Source organism: Tursiops truncatus, chromosome 16 (genome assembly GCF_011762595.2).
Source record: "Tursiops truncatus isolate mTurTru1 chromosome 16, mTurTru1.mat.Y, whole genome shotgun sequence".
Lineage (NCBI taxonomy): Eukaryota > Metazoa > Chordata > Mammalia > Artiodactyla > Delphinidae > Tursiops > Tursiops truncatus.
Window position 1 is genome coordinate 13,777,714 of NC_047049.1, and position 20,059 is coordinate 13,797,772.

Consider the following 20,059-nt stretch of genomic DNA (forward strand, 5'->3'; position numbering starts at 1 on the left):
CCTGGGCAAGAGGTGCTGACTTTTAAGGTGCTGGTGATGGAGGAGATCCAGGCCTCCACTCACCACTGTGTGACCTCAGGCAATTGCTGAACCTTCTAAAGCTCTGTTTCCTCATCTGTGAAATGGGGATAATGGTAGTACCTGCTTGACAGAGTGTGTGTGCAAATGTAACGAGATTTCCCATCAAGCACTTAGCAGGTAGTAAGATGTAAGCAGGGAAGGTGCTGGCTCTTTCAAGGGAAGTCCTGAGATGACAGTAATCGGAAGTGGGAAGCACCTGAGGAAAAGCAGAGTGGGGTGAATTTCAGCCAACTTCACCCTGAAGCTGCCCTGGGTCTCCTGGGCCACTCCCCCCGCCCCGCCCCCCCACTCATGCACACAGCAGCCCTGGTGTCTACCCCATCCACGTGTGATCAGCTGTCTGCGAGGACCCTGGTCTATCCTGGCACCAGTGCCTGCTCCCCAAGACTGGCTCACGCCTTCTTGCAGGCTCTGGCCACTCAAAGCTTTGGGAACCAGGGATTTATCACCCTGATTTTCCAAATCCAAGGATGGCTCTGAAGATACATTGTGATGGGCTTTGCAATTCCTTCAGCTGGTCATTGTGGAATTTAGTTATCACTCCCAGAATAAGATCTTAGCATTTTTTATAGAGAGTGCTGTTTGAAACATAAGTCATGATAGATGTGATCCCTACCCCACTCTTGATTTAGGCCCTGCCTTTCCTCTGGAAAACTGGGTGTCCTAAGATGCTTCAGAGACCCGTGGGTGTCGTCTCATCAGGAAATAACAAAATAACAAAGAACCCCGATTGCAGCAGAGCCTTCGGTGTTCAGTCACCACCGAGATTCTGCCTCGGGTTCGTGGGACAGATGCTGTGCGGGTCCGCTCTGCCGTCTCCCGAGGTGGGAACCTCGGAAAGAAAAGAGCTCTGTATTAAAAGCTAGAGTCAACATTTATCAGCTTCTAGTTGTTTTAAGAAATGTTATTTCAAAGGGATAGTCATACAATGAAAACTGAAGAAAAAAAAAGAGCAAAAATAACTTTGAACTTGCTGGGGAGGAATTCTCACAAAACACCCACAGATGCAGGGTCTCCAGGGACATTATCGTCGTTATCGTAGAGATTTCTGGAGGGAGGTTCTACCTGAATTTTAGTTCAGTCAGAACATATTAACATAACCATGATCCAGACGGACAGAGTTATGAATGAGAAAGTGTAAGTTTTTGTATTTAAATAGGAATGAAGGATTAAAAATTTGAAGGGCAAAACCTCAGGAAGTCCATTACCTACTGAAAATGTCAGTGTTAATAGTAATGGAAAATCCATTTCCGAAAGGTGTGGAGCGCGCCTCTGGCCCAGGCGCCAGTGTCTAGCTGAGCTGCTGCTCCCCCGTGCGTCTCGGTGGGGTCACCACGGGGACTTTGGCTCCCTGGGTAGAAGCCTGCATCCTCATGGGGCTTGACTGGGAAACCGGCCAGGGATGACTCCAGCCTCATCTGTGTGGCAAATCTAGGTGGAGGTTGGCGCTCCGTCTGGACTGTGATGCCAGGGGCAGGTGAGAGCCCATCCAGGAGTACAGCCACCTCCCCAGGAGGGCAGGCCAGGGAGAGAGGTGCGCTTCCTCTCGGGCATGTGTCTCCATCGGGGGCTGCTCGTAGGGGTCGTGTGCTTAGTGGCAGGACCAGAGCCAGCTGCTGAGCCAGGACCTGGGGGGGTCTCCTCGTGGAGCCTCTTGGCAGCCGGGGCGTCTCTGCCGTGGCCCCGAAGGAGGGAGAAGCATCCACTCTTTACTTTTCTCCTTCCTTCTATCTGCGAGAAGGAAGGAAGCTTTGCTGGGGCTCAGCCTACCCTCTGATTGCTCCATGACACCCATCCGTCAGTTCCAGGACGTAATCCCGTCGCATCTGCCTGCCTGTCTGTCTGTATCCACCCCTCCCCACTTCTGGGTCCTCTTCAGCATATAGATGTGCAGGATAGGGTTCCTTCCCTCCTCACGGTTCCCGTCAGCACTCTCACCCACCTTGTTGCTGTGACTGTTCCCCCAGTATGGGGGTGCCCAGGTCTGTTTCCTGCCTGGATCTCTTTCTGAACCCCAGGCTTGTATCTTCAAGCCCCTCCTGGGAGTTCAATGCCGGAACGTTCAAATAAAGCTCTCCACATTTCCTCCTGCCTCCTTCTTGGCCAGGGCTGCTGGCATCTGTGAGGGGCACTGTCTCCTCCAGGTTCCCATGCTTGAAACCTCTGGGGCTCCTTGCACCTGCTCACCACCGAGGCCATTTGGCTCGGTTCTCCGCTGGACGGCTCCTCCCCCGTCGTCCCCCCTCTCTCTTCCCAGGGCTCTCCACCTCCGTATGAGCTCCCTCACCTCGAGGCCTGAGTCTCCTGCTCAGCCACCTGGCTTCCCGTCTCCCGCCCTTTGGTCCAGTTCGCTGCAGTCAACAGTAGCTCTGATTTCTGTCCTGCCCCTGCTCTGAAACCTTCAGTGGTTCCCTATTACTCACTGATTAAATCTCTCACTCCTCAGGGTTCTCTTCAGCCTGGTTCCTCCCACCTTCCCAGTCTCGTTTTTCACACATGTACACAAGCACCCTTCTCATTTACACGCTTTCTCCAACCTACACAGTCACTTAGCTTGCCCACCTCAGAGCAGCCTGCAGTGTCCTTCCCTCCTTCAACATCAGGTCTCTCCTGAGCCCTGCATTCTTTCCAAGACCCCAGCTCTGGCGCCTCTGTCTCCTCTGACCCCTCTGGGACATTTCCCTGGGCCCCTCATTTCCATCTGATGAGGCAGGTATTTATGTGTTTGTTTATACCCTACCTGTTTCAAAGAGGATGCAGACCAGCTATCCATCTGCTATTGAGTGCTTGCAAATTAAGGAACCAAAACCCAAGCCAAAAAACAAAACAAAAAAAACCATTACCTACTAGGTTGTGAGTTATTTGAAGGCAGAGACATAAATGTTTCATCTCTGTGTCGCTAGCAGCTGGCACACAGTAGATGCTCAGTAAACGCTGAAAGGATGAAGCAGACTTTGTTACTTAGCAAGAACCTGGTACTTGTCCCTTTCGTTTTTTCTTATTGACTGAAGTTGTGTCTCTAGTCGCTACTCAACCAGCTAAACCAGAGGGCGCCTTTGGCAGTCACCATGGGCACTCACATCTGTAACGGCCACGCACACAGTAGGTGCTCCCACCAGTGCCGCCTGCATTGGGATTACGCAAGAAGGCCCATGACCTCTGCCTTTCCTTGGTGGCAGGCGATGGGAAGGAGGCGACCCTGGGGTGTCCAACCAGAAGACTCCGACCACCATCTTGTTGACTCCGGAGAGGAAGTTCCACAGTTTCGGGTATGCCGCCAGGGACTTCTACCACGACCTGGATCCCAATGAGGCCAAGCAGTGGCTGTACCTGGAGAAGTTCAAGATGAAGCTGCACACCACTGGGGTGAGCCAGCCTCTCCCCGGCCCCACGTCCTCCACATTCGAGAGCCGAGGTTCCTCCAGCCTTTCCAGACCTTGGGGGCCCTCAGGTTTCTCCCAAGCAGAAATGAATGTCCATTCACCTCGAGTTTAGAAACAACCTGGAGCACATGACACTTTTGTGGAACACACAGCACTTTCTGACGTACACACGGGCAGGGAGATATTCAGAATGTTTAGCAACTTGTTTGCTTTGGGAATTGACCAGTCAGAGAGACACTGCCTGGATGGAGCACAGGCATAGGGGGCTGGGAGACCCCTGCTGTGCCAGGAGATCCCCCTTCACCTGCAGGATTGTTGGGAGATCAAGGAATCCTGAAGGAAGGACTCGGGGACGAGGGAGCATTTTGGGGGCTCAGGGTAGTGGTTATAACTAACCGGTTTGGAAGTAACAACCAGCAACAATGGCTCATTAACCTTCTCTGTGGGGAAGGAGGTAGCTCAGGAAGTCAAGGGCCCAATAATTGGAGGCCCAATGCCTGAAGTAGTTCTGCTTCCAACTTGCCAGGGTTTTGTAAGATGGCCAAGTTGATTAGCACCCTCCCCCAAGCTTCATCGAAATGTTGAGCCATAGGATAGAATTTTTTCAATTTAAGCATTTTATCCCTTAAATTTTCCTTAACTCTCAGTACTTAGAGATGCAGGATGGTGATAGTGTTTAAGACCACAGACCATGAGGCCAGATGGCCTGGGTTTAAATCCCACCTCTGACACCTTTGAGATACTTAATCCAAGTCACTCAGACTCTCCTTGCCTTGCTTTACCTTATCTGTGAAATGGAGACTTGGACAGTGCTTTTCTTACGGGGACGTTGTAAGGATTAAAGGAATCAAAATACACAAAGCTCTCAGAACCATGCCGGTCGGTCCTTAGTTAAAGTCAATTGCTAGCGTCTATTATTTATTGCTTTCATATGTCTGCTTGTTAAGTGTTTGCAGATGACAAAACAAATGTTACTGGGAAACGCTGCAGCCAGCACCCTGCCTTCCAGGGCTCGGTGCTCACCCGTGTGTGTGTCTCTCTCTGAAGCACACTGACTTCGCCTCAAAATGCACCCTTCTTGTTTCACCTGATAGGATTCAGCAGTGCCCAATAGGAATCTCCTGCAGGTGGAAGCCCAGGAATTTTTTCAATTTGAATTTTTCAATTCCAAGCTTGTGGCTTCCTGATGCCCGGAAGCCGCCTGGGGGCCACCACCCCAAAGCTGGGGTGTCTTTGCTGAGCCCCAGATGTGGGAGGAGTGAGCATGTGTAGAGGGCTCAGGATGATGGGCAGGCCCCACAAGGCCAGTTTAGCTGCTTGATGCCCCTTCACACTCCAAAGGCAAAGACCAAAGGCCAGCCTGGATCAATCCCGAGACCACACTGATTTTTTTCCCTGGCGGCAATGCGTCTTCTGGTTCCAGGAGACTCGGGGGTTTTCTCCTGATTTTTGCTCCCCTCTCTGCCCATTCCCACCCTCTGGGGACTATTTTCATCATTTTTTAATGACCGCAGTCCATCCGGCATCTCACGGAGCATCTTACGCCCAAGGACTGCACTCAGCAACTGCTGTAGCTTCTGGCAGAGGAAGGAAGGCAATGATGCTGGGCTCCCAGTGGATTAGACCGCACAGTCCTTAAAATAGGAGCCCTTCTATTTTTGTGACCTGGTTGGCAGCTCATCGGGAAGTGAAAGCTTCGTGTCTGTTTAGCACCGTGCGCGTCAGTGATTTGGTATGATTATCTAGGCTTCCATTAGGGGGGCTCCCAAGGGTGACCATATGTGTCATGTGGAAATAGTATGTAAATTGCATCAGGAGTGGCGTCTGCTGCCTTTTTTTTTTTCTTCCTGGGCTCTGTTGCTGCCCCGAAACCTCTGCCCCCAGAGGATCCAGGGGAGAGAGGAAAAGAAGGAGGGAGGGAAGGAGGGAAGAAGGGAGCAGTGGAGGTGGGGCCTGAGGGGAGCAGCCAGGGCCCCCTACACAGTAAGGGGACATTGCTGCCAGCCCTGTCCCGGGGGACGTGCCGTCCTAGGCTGCCCCTCAAACACCAGGAAACACAGACATGGTTCACTGGGTTCCCCAGGTCTCCAAGTGACAGTGCTTAAAGCCAGAAGGCATGTCTCTCCTTCTTTTTACTATTTCATTCCTGTCCCGGCTCTAGGACCTCACCATGGATACAGACCTGACGGCAGCAAATGGCAAGAAAATCAAAGCTCTTGAAATCTTTGCTTATGCCCTGCGGTACTTTAAGGAACAGGCGCTGAAGGTAGGTACATGCCAGAGCCTGCGCTGGGGGCAGGGGGGCACCTGCCAGCTAGGGGAGCAGGGACAGCCTCAGGGCAGAGAATGTGCCCTTGTGCACTGCTGGTGGGAAGGGAAAATGGTGCAGCTGCTGTGGAGAACAGCCTGGCAGTTCCTCAAAAGGTTAAACACGGAGTGACCATCTGCCTAGCAGTTCCAATCCTAGGTATGTACCAAGAGAAGTGAAAACATATATTCACACAAAAACTCGTCCATGAATGTTTCTAGCAGCACTATTCATAATAACCAAAAAGCAGAAACAACCCAAATGTCCATCAGTGGATGAATGGTTAACTAAATGGGATTCACCCATACGCTGCAATATTATTCAGCCTTAAAAAGGAGTGAAGTACTGACACCTGCTCTGGCATGGCTGGACCTTGAAGACATTATGCTAACATTATGCTAAGTGAAAGAAGCCAGATACAAAAGGCCACACATGATTCCATTTGTAGGAAATGATCAGAAGAGGCAAATGCATAGAGACAGCAAGTAGACTAGTGGTTGCTAGAGGCTGGGGGAGTGGCAGAGGAGTGACTGCCAGGGGGTATGGGTTACTTTTGGGGGGTGATGAAGTTAGATAGCGGGGATGGTTGCGCAACCTTGTGAATATACTAAAACCCACTGAATTGTGCACTTTATTTTATTTTACTTTTCTGGCCGCGCGGGCTTTCTCTAGTTGCGGCGAGCGGGGGCTACTCTTCGTTGTGGTGTGTGGGCTTCTCATTGCAGTGGCTTCTCTTGTTGCGGAGCATGGGCTCTAGGCCCGTGGGTTTCAGTAGTTGTGGCACAAGGGCTTCAGTAGTTGTGGCTTGTGGGCTCTAGAGTGCAGGCTCAGTAGTTTCGGCGCACGGGCTTGGTTGCTCTGCAGCACGTGGCATCTTCCTGGACCAGGGATCGAACCCACGTCCCCTGCATTGGCCGTGAACCCGTGTCCACTGCACCACCAGGGAAGTCCCAAACTGTGCACTTTAAAAAGGTGAATTTTGTGGTATGTGAATTATACCTCAGTAAAACAAACAAGAGAAAGAAAGGCGGGAGACATGCAGCAGCTGTGCGATCTTGGGTGAGGTGCTCGTTCTCTCTGATACCCACGTTCCTAACATGAAAAGGGGGTCAGATAACTGTGCCTCGTGGGTCGTTTGATAGTAAGTGAAATATTAGATGTTAACTGCCTCCCTGGGGGCTCAGCAACTATTTACTTGGTAAATAGTTGCTGTTGTCCCCCCTCTCCTCCATGTCCCCCACCCCAGACCCCATGCAAGAAGCTGACCAGGTGAATAAACCCCCTTGGTTGGCCCTTGCAAAGGTTTGTTCAGTGATGGCCCAGAATTAAGAAAATGGCTAATTTCCGAATGGAATAGAGCCATCCACTCGGTGTCCCCTCGCATAGCGTGGCGATGAGCGGCTGTAGATCAGATGATTCAAGAGCCTCGTGTATTAAACTCTATCCAAAAAGAATTGGGAACTTCAGAAGCATTTGGTATTATGTGATTGCTAGAAGAAATTTAGTGAATTCTAGAAATAGAGTAGAATAGAATTCTAGAAATAGGGCTAGAGGGAGACAAAGAGGTGAGGTCGTAACACTGCTTTCATCCATTCAGGTACCTCTTGTTTTGAGTACTTTTTGTGAGCCAGGTGCTATGCAAGTTCTGGCCACGTGGAAAGAAACCCAGTGCATACAGTCGATGGGTGGGTGTCATGAGGGGGTAACCGTGGGTGTTGAGTGTTCGGTGAAGGCAGAGGTTCTGCCCAAGGGCAGCAGCAGGGAATCCTCCCCGGAGGCGAGGGATTGCGGGCCTCTGACAGGCAGCAGCTGGAAGGGCAGGTGTTTTGCACCGGTGGAACGGCCCAGGCACAGCTCAGGGGAAAGAAAACATAGCAAACCGCTGTGGGAAGCAGGCAGCTTGGAGCAGGCAAAGGGCGAGGCTGCAGAGAGAGAGGGAACAGAAAGCTCCGAGGGAGATCGTGTGAAGCCCCAAGGGCCAGGCGAAGGAATTCTTCCTGGGTCGTGGGGAGCCCTCAAAGGATTTCTCACATGGGTTGCCATGGCCACAAGGGTAGCTTAGAGGAGGGGAGACCACGTGGTCCCGAGGGCCTGCAGGTAGAGGAGAGTGATATGTTAGCACCTCACCCAGATCCCGAAGCAGGTCTGTCCGAGGGCTGAGGGCGAGGCTGAGACTCCAATTGCGGGGTCATTTGAGGAACATGAAAACCAGGGAGATGAAGGTGGTGGGGTGGAGGGAGGGAGTGGTTCCTGGGAAAAAATTCTTCTATGACAAGGGGTGGGGAGAGGATTCTAAGGAAGGAAGTGGGAGGGAGATGGGCTGTGTTCGCTTCAGGAAGAAGGTGGTGACCAGCCAGAGGCAGGAGCAGTAAGGCCGGCGGGGACCTGCGGAAGGGAAGCCGCCATTGGTCCAGGAGACGGCGAAGCAAGAGAGGAGGTGGACCTCTGTCGGCCTGAAGAGAAGGGTCTCAGAAGGATGGGCTCAGCTCCTGGAGAAAGATGAAGGCGCAGAGGGAGGTGGGGGTCTCCGGAATAAGAGGAGCAGCCGTGGGGACTCAGGGAAGATGTAGAACTTGAGAAAGTCTGCGACACTGGAGTGTGTTTCAAGTTGGCCAAGAAGAAAGGCGTGAACAGCCCATCTCTCAAGGGAGGGAGGAGGTGGAGGGGGCAGAGGTCAGGCACGGGCGTGGGTAGGTGGGTGGTTGTGGACCTGTCGGCTCAGCCAGAAGCTTCCGGAACCTTCTCTGAGCAGGGAACACGTTGTAAAGAAATTCCATGCAGAAGAGCTGTTTGAGGAGGTGTATAGGAACTAGGCCCTGCATAAGAGGCTGGCTGGTGTTTGAGGGGCAGGTGGGTTCAGTGCAGAGGGGGACTATTGCATGTTGGACCAGAATAAGCTCAAGTAGAATATCTCAGAAATCACGTCCCTGGAGCAGTCTCACTATTCACGAGGGACAGTCAGTGAAAGTGCCTGACGTGAGATGTTCAGTCAGTGCCGGGCTCCTTCCCTTCCAGGCTGATCTCCACCCGTTGGCAAACAAACAGCTCATCAGACAACTTTCCGTACAGCCAGGGAAGCCCATCATTCACCTTTGAGCCTTTTCCTGTTTAAAGAGTTTAAAATAGCCTGGAATGTTATAGGCACCACACTTAGAATCCCTCCCAACCCATCACATGCTCACCTGCTTTTAAAGCCCAGCGCAGACCTGCAAGGAAATAAAACGTGATTAAAAAAACAAAAATAAACACGAACAAAAAATGGCTCTTTCACCAGCAATCCCACTCCTGGACAAATATCCGGAAAAGATGAAAAGATACATGCAAATTCAAAAAGATACATGCACCCCAGTGTTCATAGCAGCACTATTTACAATAGCAAAGACGTGGACGTAACCGAAATGTCCATCGACAGATGAATGGATAAAGAAGATGTGGTACACATATACAATGGAATATTAGCCATTAAAAAGAATGGAATAAGGTCATTTGGAGCAACATGGATGGACCTAGAGATTATCACACTAAGTGAAGTAAGTCAGACAGAGAAAGATAAATATCATATGTCATTTATATGTGGAATCTAAAAAAATGATACAAATGAACTTATATATAAAATAGGAATAGACCCACAGACATAGAAAACAAACTTATGGTTACCAAAGGGGAAAGGGGTGGGGAGGGATAAATTAGGAGTTCGGGATTTAAATTAGGAGTTTGACAGTACTATATATAAAATAGATAAACAACAAGGACCTACTGTATAGCACAGGGAACTATATTCGGTATCTCGTAATAACCTATAATGGAAAAGAATCTGAAAAAGAACATATATATATATATATATATGTTCATATATATATTCATTCATATCTATATATATATTCATTCATATCTATATATATATCTGTATATATATCTATCTGAATCGCTTTGCTGTACACCAGCAATTTACACAACATTGTAAATCAGTTATGCCTCAATTTAAAAAAAAAAGGTTGTTTCATGTTGGTCTAAAGCAGAGATGTTTTTAAAAACATGTTTATTAAAAAAAAGTTTAGTGAATGTACTGAACCACACACTTAAAAATGGTTAAGATGGTGAATTTTATGTTACGTGTATTTTCTCACAATGAAAAATGAAAAGTTTTTTTTAAAAGGGAAAAAAAACTTACCGATCAAAGAGGAAGTTAGTTCAGTGAGAGGGTGGGTCAGCCCCAAGATAACTATGTGAAACAATAGAGAAAATGAGATACCCATTAGGAAAAAAACCGCCAGCCTATTAATCTTCTGAAACATGTCCCCAGAGCGGACTTTGATGCAGAAGCACATCAGTGTGTGTTTAGGTTTGATTTCAGATTTGTCTGGTGAATGTGGCAACAGGAAGGGGAGGAGAAGGGGGGGGACAAGCATCAATCAGAGGTCTTCTCTGGGCCAGATGTTCCCTGTGTGTTCTCATTTAATCTTGCCAGTAATGCTGTGGGTTAGTGTTATTCTTCCCATTCTACCGGTGGGAATACTGAGTCTGAGAGCTATTCTAGAGACATATTTTGTCTACCTGGGCCTGATGGAAACCTCTGATGCTTCCACCCATCCTGTTTATCCACATGGGTCCCACTGATTTTCTTTTTTTTGAAGAAGAGTTGATTTACAGTGTTGTGCCCGTCTCTGCTGTACAGCACAGTGACTCAGCTATACACATATAGACATTCTTTTTTTTTTTATTATTCTTTTCCTTTACGGTTTATCCCAGGAGATTGCATATACAGTGGGACCTTGTTGTTTAGCCATTCTAAATGCAATAGTTTGCATTTACCAACCCCAAACTCCCAGTCCATCCCTCTCCCTCCCCTACCTCCCCATCCCTCCACCCTTGGCAACCACAAGTCTGAGCTCTATGTCTGTGAGTCTGTTTCTGTTTTGTAGATAGGTTTTACATTAACTGAAAGTCAAGGGCAGCACGGTTCTTGCTTAGGTCATGTTGTTCCTACCCTTACCATCCTGCCAGGAAAACTCCACTGATGTGCTGGGCCTGCAGTAAGGTGGGTGACAGTGACACAACTCTGCTAACAAATGCTACCAGTCGTCAAGCATTCCTGTGGGCCAGGCACTGATCAGATACGAGACCAAAAGTAACAATTTAGTTAAGACCTTGGCCTTTCAAGTCAAGATAGACCTGCGTCTGGGTCCAAACTTTGGCTCTGCTACTTTCTAGCTGGGCAATCATCACAAAGATACCGAACATATCCAGGCCTTAGTTTGCCACCTGTAGAAGAGGGGCAGTGCTAATCTCTTCCTAACAGGATTCTCAAGTGGATTAATGGCGGTTGAGCTATGGAAAGGGCTTAACAAGGTTGACACTGGAGCAAGCTGCCAGGAAGTGTAGCTCTCGGGAAATTATCAATCCTCCCAATAACTGTATGAGCTTACTGTTATTCCTACTGTACAGATAAGGAAGCTGAGGCCTGAGAGGTTGTCACTTGCCCTAAGTCACATGACTAGGAAGTGGCCAGAGGCCTCAGATCTGCCCATCTCCCACCTGCAGCCACATCCAGGGAGTGGAAGGAGCTGGGGGCTCCCTGTTTGCTGTATATTCGGAAAACAGACTCTTGTTCCTGACGCTGATAAGTTCGGGGGGGCCGCAGAATAGATGCCCCGAGAGTTCACGGCCAGGAAGCCTGGATTTTCAGCAAAGCCACAGGAGGACCAGCTCTGTCCACCTGACCTGCTGCATTTTCCTTGGCTTTAGGAGCTGAGCGATCAGACGGGTTCAGAGTTCGAGAACTCTGATGTCAGATGGGTTATCACAGTGCCTGCCATCTGGAAACAGCCCGCCAAGCAGTTCATGAGACAAGCTGCCTACCAGGTAAGTGCGGGGCTGGGGGCAGGCAGGGCCCAAGATACACCTGACGGTGGCTGTCACTCCACTCCAGGGTCCCCCAGCATTCACAGGCCTCCTTGGGGAGGCAGCGAGGGGTCTCCCACAGGTGGGGGGCCAGGAGCCTTCCCATTCCTCACCTTCCTCCTCGGGGAGCAGCGGGGGTCAGACGGACAAGGGGAGGGGCTGAGCTCAGTTTTCCTTCTGACTTTATTCATTTCCAGGTCTTGTTGCCCCTGTAGGTTCCTTGGGGCTAGGATTGCAAACTGAGGTTCAGAGGTATTTCTCTGTGGGCAAATGGAAGTGAGACCCTCAAGGAAAAGGCTTGGGGAACAAGAATATTTGAACAAGGAAGAAATAAAGACAATGCCGATGGCCATGGACCAGGCCCATCAGCCTGGTGGAGGCCGAAAGCTGCACCTATGCGGCTGGGAAATAAAGGGGGTACGGTTGTCCTCTGCACAGTTCATCTTAGGAGCGACACAGGAGCACGGCATGTACAGGCGCCCCAGACAGGGGAGGGGACTGCTGGACCTGCCTGGTGGAGGACGCCCACAGCGGGGTGAGGGCAGTGGTACAGTTAGGGAGCGAGCCAGTCAACATGGCGCCACGGAGCCAGAACATCCCAGCGTCGACGGCCAGCCCATCCCTCGTGGGTGCAGTGGGCACCCCTGGTGCCAAAACCCCCGTGGCCCCCAACCCTCACGTTGTTTGCGGACAACCTGTGCCACGATGGGGCTCCCATGAGTGTCTGACTTCGTGGCAAGAATGGCAGAGGCCGTCCTGACCTGCTGTTCCGGTCCCGGGGACAGAGCTGGCCCCTGTTGTGCATAGTCCCCGGGGTTCATAAATGAAAGCCGACCCTGGGGCCTGGGTCGAGTCTGTGCTGAGACTCAGTTTCAGAGCCTCCAACCTGAGTGGGCTGGGGAAGATCACAAAGGTCGTGGATGTCCCCTTGTCCCCTGCCACACCTCTCAGGAGAGAGCCACCTTTCCCTGGAGACACACCTTTGATGTTGAGTCTGTGGCCATATGTATAAATATAAATAAACCTTTCCTTTCAAAACGCCCATCTAATCAGCGCTGATCTCTGAACACGGTCAAATGGCCCCAGGCACCTTGGCGTCATGAATTGTCCTGGACGCTTGAGGCTTTACTCCAGGCTGCAGGTAGAGTTCAAGGAAGGGCAGTGTTCCGCCCCGCCCACCCCATGCTCTCCCATTCCCTTCCTTCCCTTCCCTGCCCCAGGCTGGCTCCTCTGCTCTCCCCTTCCTCTGTTCAGCGTGAGAATCTGGCTCAGTCTTTGTGTTTGCCAAAAATAGATTTGTTTTTATAGGGATGAAGGGAGAAGGTGGAAGTTCCAGAAAGAGGCAACTTCTTTAAAAAGGAAGAGACACAAATGCAGTTTCACTGTCCATGGGAGCCCTGGGCATCAGGGAGCTTTTCCTTGGTGTCAGCCTTCAGGCAGTGTCCAGAGACCCAAAGATGGGACACCGGGACATGGCTGTCTGCTAAGACACAGCCTGGGATCCTGAGTTTTCCCAGGAAGGATACTCAAGAATCATGGTTCTGACTTTCATTTTCCAGCCCATGGGAAGACTTCAGCAACAAACACGTGACCCGGAAAGGGGACAGTTCTTAGTTTTAGCCTGAAAAAGAAAGAGGTGCGGTGACTTGTAGATTTGTCGGGGCTCATGGAGCCCTGGGCCGGCTCTTCAAGGACTGTCTCTCTGAGAGGGTGGGGCCAGTGTGGGGAGAGGCCCCTTACACTGGGGAGGCCAAGGGGGAAACCAGGCTGAGGGGGGTGTGGCGTCCTCTAGGCTTTGGCACCTCAGGCAGTAGGAGGGCCGGCAGCTCCTGGGCAGGGCCCAGGTGGCCAGCATAGACAGAGGGGATGGGGGAATTTGCTTCCTGAGGCCCAGAGACACCCTGTGGACCGGCATGTCCTCTCCATGCCGGGTAACGTTTGTCCAGGACAGTGTCTGTGCAGCTTAATTTTGGGCCCTTTGTAGCTCTGATTTGATACTTGTGTTCAGTTTACAGTCACTGGATGGATTCTAAGATGGCAGGTACCATTCATTCATTCTTTGTTCACTCGTTCATTTATTCATTGAACAGCCTGTGCCAGGGGCCTCCTGTGCCAGAACTGTGGTGGGTGCTCGAGTCGTAGGACGGGAGCCCTGCTCTCAAATCACTTGCATCCAGGTGGTTCGTTGAAGCCATCTGTACTTCTGCCAAGGGGCAGGTGGCATATCAGGGCACCCTCTTCAGCCTGTCTTCTGGGAGAGTCTTCATGACAAGATGGAAATAGAGCTTGCTACTCTCCAAAATCAGCATCTCTCCAACTCTCCCTCCTCACCTCCCATTTATTATGCAGAGTAAGAAAGATGCATACCTGTGATGGTTACGCTTATGTGTCAACCTGACTGGGCCTAGGGATACCCAGATATTTGGTCAGACATCATTCTGAGTGTTGCTGTGAGTGTGTTTCAGGATGAGATGAACATTTAAATCAATTAAATAGAGCAGATTACCCTCCCTAAGGTGGGTGGGTCTCATTCAATCAGTGGAAGGCCTGACTAGAACAAAAGGCTGAACCTTCCTAGATAAAATGAGAGGGAATTCCTCCTGTCTGCCTGCCTGCCTGCCTTCAGACTGGAGCCTTGTTTTCCCCCTGCCTTTGGACTCCAAATGAAATATCGCCTCCTCCTGCGTCTTGAGCCTGCCGGCAAGGGAATTATACCATCGGCCCTCCTGGCTGTCCAGCTTGCCGGCTGAGGTCTTGGGATTTGACAGTCGCCATAATCGCGTAAGCCAGTTCCTTATAATAAAGCTCTTTCTACATATGCATACATCCTACTGGCTCTGTTTCTCTGGAGAAACCTGATAAATACAGAACCTGAGCAAAAAACACAGTTCTTGGCCCGCCCAGCTTCTGAAATCTGAGTGCCCACCAGCCCTTCCACCTGATGTGCTGCTGCCTGTCGGCCTGGCTTCTGACAGATGAACAGGAAGGATGAGGAAGGAGGTGGGATGGTTCTCCGTCAGAGCAGCTGGGAAACTCGTCTGTCCACCCCGCTTGCCTGTGGCAAGTGGAGCCCCTCCTTCCGGGCTCATGGGAGGCCTCCCGAGCCCAAGTTCATGGCACGGTCACATGGAGGCTGAAGGTCATCCTCCACCGGCCTGGGGGAGGGGGAGAGGCCTGGACCAGAGCCAGGAGATGAATCTCTGGGCAGCATCTCCCGTGGAGAAGCAGGCCTGCAGGGGGTGGGCCTGGGGCCTGCACTTGGAGGACTGAGATTCACTGCCAGTGAGGGCTGCCCAGCACTTGACATGGGCACAGTTTCATCTGTGAAACTTCCAAAACTCCTCTTATGTCAGGTGATTGTTGAGAAAGTGGGTTAAGTCTCCATCTTTTATAATCCACAGCCTCGGGACAGCTTTAGACCCTTTAAGAACATTCAGTGAAAAGATGGTGGCAGAAGGAACGGCTGATGCCTCTTCTGAGGCCCTCAGAAAAGACCCAGAATGAGGAGATAGTTCCACTGCGTCCTGAGCACATCATGCAAAGGAGGTAGTCCAGTGTATTTCTAGAGGCATTTTGCCTAAAATGTGTAACTCTGGTAGGTTTCAGAAACCTGTTAAATCAGTGATGTTCCCCCACGTACGCTGATCTCCTCTAACGCGGAGTTGCAGCTTGCATTTGCCTCCCTTTCTGAACAAACTGCAGTGAAAAGTAATCATGTCAGGAAAGAAAGCCAGCCCCATGACGCTTAGAAGCCGCGCAGCTGCAGCTCTTTGCCGTCTGACACCAGGCCAGCTGAGTACTCTGCTGGTCCAGCCGTTTTTCTCAGCCGTGGACACAGCCCCTGGCGGATCTGCCTGGCTGACTGCAGGGCCAAGGAGCGGTGGTCGAGGTGGTCACTGCCCACGTCCTCGGCCTCCCTGGAGTGCGGTCTTCTCACCCACCCACTCCTTTCAGGTGGAGCTTGTGACCAGGAAGCAGAGCGCTACAAACTACCACGATGGAGTTCTTGCTGCCCAGATTCGTGAAGTCAAATGGGGTAGCAACCTCCTTGTTCAGACGCTTTCTGATTGCAGAATCCTCAGGTCGTGTTTGAAATGCTCTCCTGAGAAGGGCCGGAAATTGCAGAATAAAGGCTGGCTGGAGGGATGGGTGACTCGTTCCTGCGGCAGCTGCTCTCTGAGCACCTACTGTGTGCTCCGGGGCAAGAAGACCTGACTGCTGCCCTTAGAAGATGTACCATCTTGCAGGAGAGGCTAGACAGGTCCCCATGGATCTATAGTCGGGGGCAGAATATGCCAGGTGCTGGGCCGGGGGCCGAGCAGAGGGAGAGCTCACGTTGGAACGGAACAGTGGCCTTGAGATACCAGCTCCAGAGGCAGAATTATTGAAAGTGGAGAGAGAGCTCTCCTGCCCCGGTTGACCCTGACCTGATCCCAGGAAAAGACCCCCAGGTCTCCTGCCAGCTGCCAGGCCAGAGGGCTTCTGCTGAGAAGGACGGCAAGTGTTTTCATGCAGAAACAAAGCTTACATTTCAGGGCACTGGATCCTTCTCTCAGAGATAAAGACATCTGGGTTTCTGAGAGTGTGGCAGAGACGTTCGCATTTCCTCCTTCTCTTGGAGCCCACCAGCAGCTCTGGGAAGCCTCCTGGTGACTGGGAATCTGTGCAGAGGCAGCTGCCTCCCTTTGCCTCCCCCTCCCCTCTCCCTGTGACGTCCATGAGAGTTTGCTGGTAGGGACACGGCCTCTCACTCTCACTGGGGAGTGGACAGGGGGGCTGGCTTAAGCAATGGAGTGTTGTTACTTTGTCCTGGGTCTCCCAGGCACTGCCGGGGCCCCCACTGACCTTGCCTTTCCCCTCCCCTCTGGTTTGGGGTCCTCTTCACCTTTGCTTCTGTCTGCATCCTGAGCAGGGTACTGTGGGGAAGCCCCCATGGAAATGGGTCAAAGCTTTGGCTGTGGAGCTGAGGCCAGCCCAGCTGGGGAGGGACAGGTGAAAGGCCCCCCGAGGGGTGCAGCCCACGCTGTTTGGGGCAGATTCAGGTCAGCCTGATTGTCTTTCACATCTTCAGGAGGTGGGAGCATCCGGTGTGTGTGTGGGGGGTGGTCTCAGTCACACACCAGGTACCCTCGGATGCCCTTGAGTGAAGAGCCTGGAGGAAAATGTAACATTTTCCTCCAGGCTCTTCACTCCTCTGGACCTCTTGATGTGATTTTCCACGTAGATATTTCACATATAAGTTAGAGACCCTGCTCAGAATTTCTGGGTAGGCATGGAGGAGAATAAGGGCGTCTATTTTCTGCTCTCCTTTGTCCCCTGCCGTCCCCATTCCCGCTGGGCCCAGGCCCCTGTTGCTCTTACCGGCCACATGGGAGCTGCCTGGCTGGTTGACATCCCAGTGGGACACAATGACAGGAATGTGCCTTTTGCGTGGGCAGAGCCCGTGCCTTTCCTCCACACCGAGTCCCGGGCACCACTCTGCTCTGCCCGCCCCAGCCTCCTCCAAGTTTATCCTCCATCCTGAACTTTGGAGGAAAGGCTTGTACATCCAGGGCCCATTGTTGCTTTGTAATGCGTCTCCTTCTCCCTCAGCCCATGTTGTGGGAGCTGGGCCTATGAGCTTCTGTTCTAGGAGGGCCTTGGCTTTACGTACAAACCCATGAGGATAGAAGAACCAGTCCACGAGCGCTGTTCTATAGACGGGGCTCCTCCTGGTGTCACTTTGGATTTCTTCTTCTGGGATCCTGGGGATAAAGGTTCAGAGGTTTCACTGTTCCTGGTGGCACCTGACACGTGTAACCCATGTCCTGTTTCATCGGGCATCTTAACCTTTGTCTGCCTTTGTGCTGAGGGTGTCCGAGGAGACACTATGAGAAAGTGAGGCTGGGGGAGGGGGCACCTTCATTCCCTTGGATGGGGAAATCTTGTCGCGCATCTGTGTCACTAACCTATTGACCCGTGTAAGCTAAGGGCAGACCTGGCCTCTGACCTGGGGACCCTGCTGATGGGCACAGATGCTGCCCTTGTGGTTGGCCTTAGCCAAGGGTACAAGGCAGGAAGGAGGCGGGTTCCTGGCAGAGGGTGTAGGCGTGTGCGGTTCCATCTGTTCTTGTAATTTGGTCCAGACGGGTTCTGCCCTTGTGAGGCATTCATGGTTTCGGTTCGGTCCAGACGGGTTCTGCCCTTGTGAGGCATTCATGGTTTCGGTTCAGTCCAGACGGGTTCTGCCCTTGTGAGGCATTCATGGTTTCGGTTCGGTCCAGACGGGTTCTGCCCTTGTGAGGCATTCATGGTTTTGGCAGAGTGGAGATTTTCAGTCACCTGCCGGCTGATGGTGTCTCATTAAGACGTAATTAACTGGTTCGTTTGGGGTGTGGTTATTAGTGACAGTGAATGACAGCAGGTCTAGGCGGTACTGTCGCAGAGTGAATGAGTAGAGAGCGTACCTTCAAACCAGTTCGGGAGTATTAGGGGCGCCCGCGGGTTTTGTCAAAGTACAGAGGCCTGGGCCCTACCCCAGTACCTGGAATTACTAAGAGCAGGAGAGCTGAGAACCAATTAAAGAGCTGGTCTGCAAGGCTCAAGACCTGGGCCTGGGCTGCTCTGCCACTTCTCTGGGATACGCTGGAGCCTAAGACTGGCCCGGTTTTAGCACTGAAAGGCCCGTGCCCCAGGAAACCGGGACAGTTGGTTGCCCTACCTCTCCGAGCCTTGGTTTCCTTCTTCATAGAGTGAAGGGCTTGGACGAAAGGCATTTCTAATTTCTAACCTGAGCTCCCCTCCCTTCCTTGCCCAGTAATTGACCCTCCTAAGCTCCTTCCGCGCACGCCCGTGACTCTAGGCCAGCTCTTCCCCACCGGGTCATTGTACGTGTGTGACATTAGGCAGACCTTTGTCCCTGGTTGACGAGATGAGCCCACTAACCCCCCAGGGGCCTGGGGACACCTGGGAGCCTTCTCCAAAGGGGTACCACGTGAGGGCGCATCCCGGGTTTCCTCGGAAACGGCAGCAAAGTCAGCAAACGCAGTGCTGATCGAAGGAGCTAGTTTTTATCTCCTATTGTGCTGGCGACCACGGAAAGCCGCGAGCTTGGGCGGCTTCAACAAGCAAGCTAGATCTCGTGCTCCAGGTCAAGGCCGTGAGAGGCCAGTCCGGGCCGTGTCTCTGAGCACCCTCAGAAGGCTGGTCCCGGAGCTTCCTGGCTGCCCTTCGTGAAGCCTGGAGGGGCTGTGACTGGAGCAAGCCCGGTGTCACGGGGCAGAAGCATTTCTGCTGTGAAAGGGGTAGAGGCTTTGAATAAGATAACTGTCAGTGGCCTTTCCCCCTGCACTCTAGGAAAGGGGGACTCTGTGGGATTCCACGGGGGGCTTTCTCCTGGAACCTTCCTGGTGCTCTGGAGATAACAGATCAGATTCCCACACGACAGAATCAGACGCTTGCATAGCTGAGGCCCCGTGATGGCCTTTCTGTTTTCTAGGCCACCAAAGATCGGGGTTTGCTACGATCCGGTCAGACCATTTAGTCCTGGAACCGGAAACAGACCATCGGCCTTCCATCCCGTGGTGGTTTTCAAAGTTTTCGGTCCTTTGCCCCTTTGTGCTTCTCAGTTCTGGGCCAAGCAGGCCCCAAGTGCAGGAGGCCCTGAGGCTCACAGAGCCTGGAATTTCCCAAGGGCGCTTGTACATTTTCGTTCCCCACTCTGTGACGTTTGGGTACCCGGCTTGGGGACCAGCACCCGATCACCCCCGATTTTAGGCTCTGGAGAGGGCTGTGGAGGGAATTTCCCAAACAAGCAGCTTGTGAGTGTCCCTTCCTTGCGGGTGTCAGCCCAAGGCGTGGGTGTCCTTGGAGGGGTCCTGGCCAGGGAGCCTGGGTCCCAGCCTTGCCTTCTGTCTTCCAGGCAGGCCTGGCTTCCCCCGAGAACTCAGAGCAGCTCATCATTGCCTTGGAGCCCGAGGCGGCCTCCATCTACTGCCGGAAGCTGCGGTTGCACCAGATGATCGAGCTGAGCAGCAAGGCCGCGGTCAATGGGTACAGCGCCAGTGACACAGTAGGAGCTGGGTTTGCACAGGGTACCTCCTGCTCTCTCTCTCCCCCTCCCTGCTGTCTTCCCTCCAGCCCCCTGCATGTTTCTGTGCCTTGGAGTTTTAAAGGCACTCAGTGCGGTCGTGAGAAATCAAGATGCTTCTGAAGGAGGTTGGCCCTTAAGTACCTCTGTGCTCAGCCCCCTACCTGGCCCCTCCAAGGACCCCCGTAAACTCAGCAGTGGTTACCCTAGTTCGTCACCCACCCCAAGTGCCTTAGGGGAGAGCACTTCTCTCCAAGAACCCAAGGGTGGCCTGAGAGCGGCTCTCGGCCTTGCATTTTACTGGGCGTTTAATCTCTC

General features: G+C 52.1%; 1 protein-coding gene across 1 annotated transcript in view; it reads left to right on the top strand.

Moving 5' to 3' along the window:
* Nucleotides 1–20,059, top strand: part of HSPA12A (heat shock protein family A (Hsp70) member 12A) — a 69,230-nt gene that overhangs the window by 37,886 nt on the left and 11,285 nt on the right. The window contains exons 4-7 of the mRNA XM_033842415.2: nucleotides 3,261–3,447; nucleotides 5,626–5,730; nucleotides 11,518–11,634; nucleotides 19,574–19,745. Coding sequence (XP_033698306.1) covers nucleotides 3,261–3,447; nucleotides 5,626–5,730; nucleotides 11,518–11,634; nucleotides 19,574–19,745 — 581 coding nt within the window. The remainder of the gene's footprint in view (nucleotides 1–3,260; nucleotides 3,448–5,625; nucleotides 5,731–11,517; nucleotides 11,635–19,573; nucleotides 19,746–20,059) is intronic.